Genomic DNA, 12,071 nt, shown 5'->3' on the forward strand with positions numbered 1-12,071 from the left:
CTTAGTCATTTAAAGAATAAGAATAGATTGCAAACTAGGACATTAGATAGACTTGTCTTCATGCACTACAATATAAAACTAAGAATGCGACGACATCATAGGAGCATTATAGCCGGCGATGACGCAGACTACTGTCCAATAAACGTAGACAATATTTATGATGAGGATAACCCGCTGCTACCTTGGCTAGAAACAGAGGAAAAGCAAATTGAAAAGGATAGTGAAGAATTGGAAATTAATGACCCAGAAATACACAACGCAACAAGAGAGTCGTGCAGTTGTATTGGACCCAGTAAGAGGGGCAGCGTTTTTGCCAAATACGGGTACGGCTCAAGATCAACAAAAGAGTACGAGCAGTGGTAGCATGACCGTGTCAGATGATGGTGATGATGACCCCCCTGCCCCTGATGCCGGCACTTCTGGTGTTGCTCAGCACCCTATACAGTCGTCTACAGATCGCGATGCCGATGAACATCGACGAGATAGTACACGAGGTCGAACTTATGAGTGTACCGAGTCACGATACAGCCAGCAGGAGGGTACGTCTAGTGGTGCACCGGGTCCGGGAGGTCCGGAGCATCAGCAGGCTCATGGTCTTGGTTATTATGATGGATATTCTTATGGTCAATTGGATTATAATTATGGTGGTTATACTGAGCCTGTTCCATCACATTCATGTTGGAGTAGTCCTCCCGATCAATATCCATATAATTATAAATATCCATATCCAAATCTAAGTTACTCATCACAGCAAACGCACTCTCAATCTCAAGATTCTCAACAGCCTGAGTACGGGCACTAGTATGGCTATTCGACGAGCACTGGTGGATATCCCTACTCGGGGTCGGAGTCGTTACCTAGTCAGGATCAGTCATCCTCTGGTTTCGTTGATCTAGTATTTCCTTATGGCACTGGATATTATTGATATGCAGCACCTACACCTATTGGACAACCTCAGCCTGATAATGAAGGTGACGATGACGATGATGTGGAAGTCGAGCAACCACAAAAAAGCAGATTTTCATTTTGGTGGTAACTTGTGATTGTAAGTATATATTTGTATTAAGGTAAGTATTTGCAGTAGACAGCTCACAGCAGTATTATTGCAAGAAGCCAAGCACACACTTGACACTGCCGAACTTGTATTTAAAATAGCTCCCCTGACAACCAATCAAGTAATCCTTAATCAAGTTGCAGGGGAGTATATCAGACACTACTAACTTTTTTTTTTTTTGAGTATGACAGGTCATAGACAGGAATCACAGTCACATCCATAGGTATGTTCGAGAAATTCTTCAAAAATAATTGTAAACACCTAATGTAAGATATTTTCATATTACATTCATTCTAATATATCTATCACTGATAGTAGATAGTTAGAAAATTAAATATATGAATTTTGTAGTCAAATTCAGGTTATCTAGTTCATAAATTCATTAGACAATCCGATACAACTTCTCACCAAAGAGTGGACCGTTACACCACCATAAACATGTTCCAATTTACAAATGAATGCATATTTGGAATGCTTAGAATATTTCGGATTTAATCCATATTTTTTCGTATTTTTTGGTATAAAAAATAAAAAATTTGCACCGTTACGAGCCGTTACGCCCCCGTATTTGTATCGATATCGGAGGGCACCGTTACGCCAACCGATACCGATACGGGATACCTTGACAAGACCCCTCCTTCCTTGCCCCTTTACATTACCCCAGCCAATACCCCCCACCTAACCACCCATGATTCTTTCCTCCACTACCCTATGCCTACCTCTACCGCCGCCCACGACTCCCACACTTTGACTCACAAGAACTCCCCTCACCGCACTCCCCTTACCTCCACCTCCTCTTCAAGATGCTTCAACCTCTCCACTCCTAGCCATCGCTTTCATTGTGAATTCTACCTCTCCCTCTTGCCTTTGAAACTCTGCTCATCCCGCCTTCTAAATCTCAAAACTCAATGGAGATCCAGGCCATAGCTCCTCCCTCTTGCTTTGAGGCTTCGTTCTCCTCTCCCTCTGCAACTCTGCTCTTCCCTCACACCAAAGCTCATCTCTGTGAGCACCCATCTCTGTTCACCCCACCTATACGGAATCCTGCACCTCATAAAAGAAAAAAAAAAAAATTTCCAGAAAAATCAGCGAAATTAGTGTCTTTAGCATGCAAGAACAATCCCTTTCATAAACCCATTTTTATAATGTATAAGGTATATTTTGTATAATGTATACTTTATTTGTTAATTTGTATAATGTATAATTTATTACATTATACAAATTATTATTTCTTAAGACGTTCTCTCAATCAGTTATTTGTTAATTCAAGCTACAAGTAATCCATTTTTATTGGAACTCTACATAAATGTTCTTTTCAAATTTCCTTTGTTTTTTAGTTTGCATTATTTTCTTTAATTTTAAATTTTATTCATCAATTTATTTAGTGAAAAAATAATGTATAAAAACCTTCTCATGCCTAAATTTTGAGCTTGCCATGTTGGACACTTTAAGGCACTTTGATGGTTGCCGCCTGTGCCACATCCAATTAACACTAGTTTTCCTAGTGGGGCCCATAGATTAATCTGTTCAAAAATCAGGGCCAACCTTATAAAGCTAATTGTTCCACAAGTTAATCCTATATTAGAGTAATCAGTCCAACTAGTCTTATTACAAGGCCCATTATCCTAACAGTATGAAATATTGGTCTGACCCTTAGCTTTATGATTATGTGGATGATGTTGAGGGGATCTGAACTTGCTTTGATGCCAAAGCTGATGCAACAAAATACCATAAGAAAAAACTCACAGCAATATGTGCCCAAAAATCACCTAACAGCAGGTCAATTGCTTGAAGATAAACTTGAAAGCACTGCTGGAATAAACCAAACAGTTAAACAACCAGTGCCCAACAAGATTTGGCATTCACTTTCTCTTAGTGGTTGCTTCTTGGAAAACAACGACATAGGTCAAAGGTTCAAGGATTGGTTTCTTCTCCGTCTCTTCCAAAACACAAGCAAGAAATCAAGCACGTGCTTGGAACGTTAGCAAAATGCTGACATCGAACCATCCGATTTTGAGCAAGACAGATGACGGGAGTCACCAACTACATGAGTTGGATCTTACATTAACTTCCTTAATTCCTTAAGCACGCACGAGTTATACTAGTTACCAGTTTGATCATGATCGCCTCTACACCGCCAACTGGGTATCTAGGGCTTTCAGACTAACAAAGTTAATAGTTATATTATTTTGGTAATAGGAAATCTAAGTGTAAGTATGAAATATTGGTGATGGTTTGATCACGTGTACATGGTAATTATAGTGTGGCTGTCCAATTAATTATGCCTATGAACATGTCTCATCTGATGTAGTGGGTATGTTGGAGCTTCCATCTGTTGTTAAACACTTGATATAGAGATATAATTTTGACAAAAACAACTTTGATATGGAGAGAGAACTAAACGCCATATTGCAATTGCATTTGTTTATTGCAAGGAATGTAATCTAGAAGAAGATTCTCATTATCTGTTTCTGAAGGAGGCTAGGTACCAAATAAATGAACAGGCAACGTCTCTTTTAAATTGAAAAGGAGTTCAGATCAAGATGTGTCATTAGACATGATACTTATACAAATAATGAAACTAAGATTTATGTCATCACTGCAAAGGATTGTCACTGGCATTGTCACACTTTTGGATCTAGATAATTTTCTGCACAGAAGTATTCTTATCAATGTAATAGAAGATCTAAGTTATCGACTGGTAAATGGTTAAAACATATTCAAGAAATGTAAAGTAATGATGATCCAAACCTGTAAAAATTCCAACATTTGCTCTTCAATTGTACCCCGCATTGCCAAAGTTTCCACATGAACAGGACGAGTAGCACCCATACGATGAGCACGACTGATTACTTGTTCCTCCATGCTGATTATATAAACAAATGCAAAAAGTTGGTTCAAATATAAATGACTTTGTGGTGTATAGCGGCACTAAAAAAGAGATAACATCATAGACAATACCTTTTTACCTTTTCTACAAGTCACAACTTTATAAATGGGGATGAATCTCCAATAGAAAGGTTGTCCATTAACACATCCAAGGTAACAGGTTAATGTAGGCCTAAGGCTCACCCAACGGCCACCATGTGCTAAATTATTTCTGTTTGCTGCCGATTTTGACAGCTGAATTTCTGAGACAGCAGTAACTATTTTTGAAAGATTGTAGTTGCCAATTATGTTAATTGTCTGATGATTTTAGGGGGATGGTTTTCTGGATCTATACATTCTACGCTTACAATTTCTCTGAATCTCCGTAGAAATGGTCGTTGCTAACTTGCTACTTGGTATCTTATTTGGATATATTAGATTGGTTTGAAATCAACTAAGAGTTGGGGAAGTCCAGTTGCGTCCTTAGGGTCAGAAGGCATTATTCTATGAGGTCACGAGCACCACATTTCTCTGAGTTGTATGAGGTTATTACTCAAGTGCTTGCAACTGTTAAAGAGATTCAAATTTCAATAAGTTTTTTATCCTTATTCAAATGGTCTTGTGTGGTGTGTTTACTTCATCTATTCTAGAAATTCAGATTGAAATGCTCACTGACTCATAACTGGATTGTATCACCAGACTAATCATTCACCTCTCTTCCCAAATCGACAGGCAAAATGTCTAGACTAGAATCATGATGCAACCAAATTGCAGATCTGGGATCTTGATCTGTGTAGACGACATATTTCCTCAAGGAAAGCAGGGTTTCGTGGCACTGCCACTCCCTTAGAGATGAGAAGTGTAGCTCTGTCATAAGACTGTGGAAATTGCACCCCCAGATTTGTGACTCAATATTGATATCCCCAAAGCCAAACATGTAGATATTCACTAAAGGCTAAGAAGAAAAAAGGGCTGTCCAACTTGAACAAGATTCAATAGTTTCTAGGGAATCAACATTAAGTATAGGATTGGAAACACCCCCAACACACGCAGGTACACCAATGCTACCCACCCATTCCCACGCACACACAGGCACACGGACGCTCCCCACCAACACACACCACCCACCCACCCACCCACCCACCCCCATGCACGCAGGCACACACATGCACACTAGTTTATGAAAAGCATCACACTCCACTATTCTTACCCATCACAGGATTTTAGAAAATGAGTTTTCAATCATTAAAAGACTACGTCTCAAACCGTGAGTATGGCTATGAATTTATAGCTTTTTTAATGGGCAAGTTATAGCCATTTTGTTGACAAACTTCCATGCCTAAACTAGAACTCCAACTCTTTGCTTTCTAACAAAGTTTTATGCTAAAAGAGGAAGCTTACTAGCAAAATGTAGAAAATTAGTATATGAATAGTACAAACATGTGAACAGTGCACACATGCAATCAAACGCAAGCGGCTCACCGATTTAATCAAGTCACCTGTGGATCCCACTTATTTGATCAGACAGACAGTGTATGCATCGGACAGCCTCTTTTGTCATCCATAAAAATTATGGGTCATATCTGTTGATTTGAGATTTGACGGCAGGAACTGTTTGCATAAATTTCCCACTAGCCCTCGTGTTCTGATTTTGTGGCAGTACATTGCCATGATTCCCTGTTGTATCGCATCTTCTTCCTCTTTGGCAGTAGTAAATGATATATCCAATGTGTAGGACAGCACGACTTGTGTTGGAATTCACTATAGAGCACGTTGCTTCTGCTGCACTTTTCCTTATGCCAAATCTTTTGTTGAATCTGTAATTTTCTCCTTGAATGTTGAGACTTGAGACATTCACCCTGATTTTCGTGTCAAGTTCAATATGTCAACAGGAGAGTTTCAATTTGTACATTGTCAGGATCCGCTGGTCTGTTTATCAGTTCAAGGGTTGAGAAACATCCATATAGACATTGTGGCACTTTAACTGAGGAAGGGAATCCTTGAGTGTTATTACCTGGGATTCTTTTGAGCATTCCATGCATTGGAAGTTTAGGCTTCTTCTCAGCACTCCAAGCATTGGGAAGAAATCATCCCCAACATCTCCCCCCCCCCCCCCCAAAAAAACACGTTGTCCATTCCAAAACCCACAATCCGGATCATATGGTCCGGATTTTGTTTTTCATCCCAGTTGGTATTTTGACTGATTCACAAATTACGGTTCCATACTTGTAGGGTGGATTAACTTGAAATGACAACCTCTATTCAAAACATAAGAGCTTTTTATTTGTATTATGTTTTTTTATTTTTTAGGAAAGGTGATGAAGATCTTATTGATAGCGAGCACAAAAGGCTCAAAATTACAACAAGCAACCACACCTTGGAAAGGAAAGTCCACTCAGATTGGTCAAAATTCTTGAGACGAGGTACCCATCCTAAAACATCCGATTTAGCTCTCTTCTATACATCCACCTCTGTTCCGCTCTTGTTTTGAAAGAACTGCAGTTTCTACCACTCCAAGTAGCCCAAATAACTGCCATTAACACAAGCTTCCACATGACCTCCTCTTTTTCCCCTACTCCCCCATTCCAAGCTAGAAAGAGGCTCATGACAAACCCCAGCTTCACCCAAGGCCTTCGAAAAAATGCAAGGATTATTCCCACACCTTCCAAATGAACGGGCAATATGCATGAATAAGTGATTCACACTCTTCGTCCCCCCTCAAGTACAACAAACAATAATTAGGGATCTCTAATGAGCGGTTCTAAAGGTTATTGATAGTGAGGATTCCATTTCTACCCACTAGCCAAGCAACCACAGCCACTTTGGAAGGAGCACCCAAAGCCCACACCATCCAATCCATCTTGCCCTTAGATGGTTTGAGGCAATGAAAGTCCTTTGGTTTCGTCCCGTAGATTTCTTCAGCAAGGAGGAGCCCAAACTACTATGTCACTAACGAGCAAAAATCATTGGTCAATGGTCACCTCCAAGTTTGTGGCAACCTTGGCTAACCTCGGGAATTTAGATAGAACAGTGCTCTCCCTGATCCACAAAACCCTCTTAAAATTGAATCATTTTCCCATCACTCGACGAGAAACAGATCCCCTCTTTAAACTTATCCACAAGCTTCAAAACCCCTCCACAACCCCAATGCCTTGTATAAAGATACCCGCCATCTCCCTTCCCGAACTCCATATTTGCAAGTAATAACCTCTCTCCACAACCTTCCTCACTCCGACCCAAACCTCCACGACCATTCGCCTAGTAATGCTTGATTCGCCTGCTTCGAGCTTCTTAATCTAGCTCCCCTCCCATCCTATATGGCTTGCATACCTCCTCCCATTTGAAAAGGTGGAACTTATGCTTCTCCTCGGCACCTTGCCACAAGAACTTTCTTCCAAGTTTGTCCAACCTATACAACACAAAAGCAGGCATTTGAATAGTGACATGAAGTATGTTGGGAGGTTCAACATGGCGGCTTTGATCAGTATCAATCTACCCCCAAATGACAAATGCATGCTCTTCTACCTAGGCTTACCAATACAGAAGAGGAGCCTGAGATACATCGACGAAAGTGATCTAGCCTTGCACCCAAAAACCTTTACCAAAGCAAACACCTCTTTGCTAGAAGAGCAAAAACTTAACATTTTGCTCTTCGGGATGTTGATTTTTAGACCTAATACCACTTCAACGCATATCACCAACTTCTTAGGTTATCCACCATCTCAACTTCTGCGTTGCAGAAGAGAATGGTGTCGTTGGCAAACTAAAGATGAGATAGCAGGAGTGAGGCACCCCCCATCCTAAAGCCTCTAATCAACCCGACTAATTGTTCTTTGTCCAACATTTTTCTTAGCACTTTGGCCACCACTACAAAGAGTGGTGGATAAAGTGGGTCCCCTTGCCTAAGACCTCTCAATACTTGTGATGCAGGACATGAAATTGAAATATGATATGCAAGAATTCAAGCGTAGATCAAACTAATGCAAAACGATCACATAATAATTCTACATCCCACATAAGAGATCAAACATTCAAGTAAAGGGTATCTATACGGGTCCAGGCCTACACATGTTAGGGCTGCATCAATAAAAATTATGAATCAAACGATACTCAAAGATAAGTAATATGCATCTACACAGGCATAGCAATTAGTCCCTAATCCATGGGATTCACCAATTTCGACTCAAGGAACCCTAGGGTGAGAAAAGGTGCAAATAAATTAAGGATAATGCAATATAGGGTTAGGGTTTATAAATATAGGTATGAAAAGAGGGAAAATAAGGAAAAAAAAAAAAACTTGAACTGAAGAAAGTCCACGCATGCGAACAGCGGCAGGGCCAGGCGCATGTGCGAGCAGGGCCCGATTTCCGAAACAGACTCCTTGGCTTTCGTCGGCCAGGGGGGGTCTTCAAAACCTCCAAGTTTCGTGGTGATCCGATGTACGGTCTGTGCGCCGTGCTCCGTCGAAGTTTCGGCCCTCCTGCAAGGCTAGATTCTGGAAACTGGCTGTAGGAAGAAAAACGGTTGCAAAAACTGGTGGATTCGAAGCAAGGATGATTGTAAAAAGTAAGAGATATGGATGAAAGAGGGTAGGGGTGGATGGAGATAAACGTGGCTTCCAACGCGGTAGTTAGCCCTTCGAAAAGGGAGGGCTTCGCACGTACTTGAATTTTTCCACAACTCAGAAACTCAGAGAGTAGAAAAAACTTGCAGGAATTTTTTATTAAACTCCAATGAATCCAAAGAACTACAAGGGGTGCCTATTTATAAGAAAACCCTATACCCTAAAACTCGCGCCATGTGCGCAACTTATTACTTAGCGATGAAGTAAACTAAAATAAAAACCAATCAAAGAAATATAAAGTGTTCATGATGTTCTAAATAATATAAATAATCAAAACCTAAAATTGAAATCAATCCAACTAGTGGGCCCCGATCATGAAATCCCATGATGGGCTTTACTTGATTATCAGGCCCACTTTAATGAACCAAAACACTGTCTTCTAACTAGGAGGCCCTCCCGGGATGTCGTCATCGAGCCAAATCGACGGTGGGGCCCTCCCTCTCCTTGCGTATGTGCATAGGGGGCGGCGTGCGTGCGCGTGTGCGCGTAATGTCCTCATCAATTCTCCCCAGCTGTGAAGATTTCGCCACTGGTGAAATAAAACTCCTGAACCGCTCCAAGATGTCAAGATCAAGTCTCTGAAGCTCCTCCTCAGTGAGTCACGTGCTATCTGAAGCTGGCCGTGACTTCCATTTAACCAGGTACGTCTAAAACCCGTCGTCCAACGTTGAAATTATCTGATGGTCCAGGATATCCTGTATTTCCTCTCTGTGTGTGTGAAGGCTAGGTATGGGAGGTAAAAGCTAGGAAGAAAGGTCGGGAAGAGTAGGTATAGGGTAGAGGCTGGGAAAATGGGCCGGGACGGGTAGGTATGGGACGTAAAGGCTGGGAAAATGGGTCGGGAAGGGTAGGTATGGGAGGTAGAGGCTGAGAAGAAAGGTCAGGAAGAGTAGGTATGGGAGATAGAGGCTGGGAAAATGGGTTGACACAGGTAGGTATGATACGTAGGGGCTGAGAAAATGGGTCAGGAGGGGGCCATGGATCAAGGGAAAGGTCTGGAGAATCAGGATAGTTAGCCGAAAGGCTGGACAATGCATCAATGGTCCCTTGAAACGCAACTACATCCTCCACATTGAATGTGGAACTAATTCTCATGGAGGGTGGAAGATTTGCCACATACGCATTGAAACCGTTTCGTTTTATAATTTTGAATGGTCCAGTGCTATGCGTGTATAATTTTCGAACGGTCCCTGATGGTACTGCTCTGGCCTGATGCGGATCATCACAGAGTCCCTTACACTGAATTCCTTAAAACATTTATATTGGTCTGCAAAAAACTTGTAATACTCATTACTAGTAGTGATCTTCTACCTGATTTCTTGATGCCATGAATGAATATGATGCGCAAAAGACTTTCCAGGTTCTGACAGCCTATGGGACAATTACATAAGGACAAGATCAATAGGTTTCTCAGGTTTATAACCAGTAACGACTTCATAAGGACTGAAACCTGTGGACCTATTGACAGAACTATTAAACACAAACTCAGTTGTAGGTATTACGGTGTCCCATGTTCTGGTGTGCTCTATATCCCTCTTAGAGGGAGACTCATCCGGTAGATCATCAGGACAAAGATCACGAAACTCATCCACTACCGGAATAGTCTCAGTGGGTAACTCTACACTAGCCTCCGGTGCACTCTCTTCAGCCACAAGGCCGCACATGTTGTACCCCTTAAAATAGTGGTCTTGATGTCCCTCATGGGGTGGGTGCACGGGTGCACGCCCATAACTGAAACATGTGGACCTGTGGATCTATCGACAGAACTATTAAACACAAACTCGGCTGTAGGTATTACGGTGTCCCATGTTCTGGTGTGCTCTATATCCCTCTTAGGGAGAGACTCATCCGGTAGATCATCAGGATAAAGATCACGAAATTCATCCACTACCGGAATGGTCTCAGTGGGTAACTCTACACTAGCCTCTAGTGCACTCTCTTCAGCCACAAGGCCGCACATGTTGTACCCCTCAAAATAGTGGTCTTGATGTCCCTCATGGGGTGGGTGCACGGGTGCACGCCCATAACTGATTCCTTGGCCAACTCCATTCATTAGTCTATCCTCCTGACCACCTGCCTGAGATTGGACATCCACCCCAATGGTGGGGTTTGTCCCGGCGGAGGCCTTTAGTTGAGTAATGCGTACATCAAATTGATCAAAGCGCTAGTCTATATGTTGTTCCCAGCGCTTACCCAAAGACTCGATCCACTGGGACAATTTGTTTAATGATTCTAGCAGTTGCTCCATGTTTAGTGTAGGGTGCAAGCCAAAACCACGACCCGTAAGTGTGGGCATACAATTGCTAACTCCACCTAAGGACTTTTTATGACAACTATATGCAACTAAATAGGACTAAATGATCCTATGAGACTCTATATGAGGGAAACTACGCAGTGCTACTAAAATCCAGCAATATAGTTGTCGAAATAAGGGAATAACAGAAGGTTACAGCAATGTGAATTGCTAACTTCCTGCTAATAGAAATTTCAGCAACTAATATTAGGGACTACGGACTTCTAACAGCTATATGTGATGAACTGGATGCATGAAGGACTCAAACAAACTAACCCTAACATGTAATGTATTCCCCTATAAGAACCCTAAGCTCTAATACCAAATTTGATGCAAGACATGAAATTGAAATATGATATGAAAGAATTCAGGCGTAGATCAAACTAATGTAGAACGATCACATAATAATTCCACATCCCACATAAGAGATCAAACATTCAAGTAAGGGGAATCTATGCGGGTCCAGGCCTACACATGTTAGGGTTGGATCAATAAAATTTATAAACCAAACGATACTCAAAGATAAGTAATATTCATCCACACATGCACAGCAATCAGTCCCTAATCCAAGAGATTCACCAATTTCAACTCAAGGAACCCTAGGATGAGAAAAGGGGCAAATAAGTTAAGGATAATGCAATCTACGATTAGGGTTTATGAAAATAGATATGAAAAGAGGGAAAAAAAAAAGGAAAAAAAACCTAAACCGAAGAAAGTCCACGCGTGCGGACAATGGCAGGGACACGTGCGCACGAGCCTGGCTGCAAGTGCGAGCGGGGCCCGATTTCCGAAACAGACTCCTTGGCTCTGGTCGGCCAAGGGGGGTCTTCAAAACCTCCAAGTTTCGTGGCGATCCGACGTATGATTTGTGTGCCATGCTCCGTCGAAGTTTCGGCCCTCCTGCAAGGCCAGAGTCTGGAAACTGGCTGTAGGAGGAAGAACGGCTGCAAAAACTGGTGGATTCAAAGCAAGGATGATTATAGAAAGTGAGAGATATGGATAGAAGAGGGTAGGGGCGAATGAGGATAGATGTGGCTTCGCGCCACGGTAGTTAGCCCTTTGAAAAAGAAGGGCTTCACACCTACTTGAATTTTTTCACAACTCAAAAACTCAGAGAGTAGAAAAAACTTGCAAAATTTTTTTATTAAACTCCAATGAATCCAAAAAACTACAAGGGGTGCCTATTTATAAAAAAACCCTATACGCCAAAACCCGCGCCATGTGTGCAACCT

At 41.7% G+C, this 12,071-nt stretch overlaps 1 protein-coding gene across 2 annotated transcripts in view; it reads right to left on the bottom strand.

Annotated features, from left to right (window-relative positions):
* LOC131251222 (F-box protein At3g54460) overlaps positions 1-12,071 on the bottom strand; it is a 55,166-nt gene that overhangs the window by 28,517 nt on the left and 14,578 nt on the right. For both annotated transcript variants that reach the window (XR_009173670.1, XM_058251820.1), the window contains exon 7: positions 3,806-3,920. Coding sequence is in view for 1 of the 2 variants with exons in the window: in XM_058251820.1 (XP_058107803.1) it covers positions 3,806-3,920 (115 nt within the window). In the remaining variant the exon portion in view is untranslated. The remainder of the gene's footprint in view (positions 1-3,805; positions 3,921-12,071) is intronic.

Source organism: Magnolia sinica, chromosome 7, assembly GCF_029962835.1.
Source record: "Magnolia sinica isolate HGM2019 chromosome 7, MsV1, whole genome shotgun sequence".
NCBI lineage: Eukaryota > Viridiplantae > Streptophyta > Magnoliopsida > Magnoliales > Magnoliaceae > Magnolia > Magnolia sinica.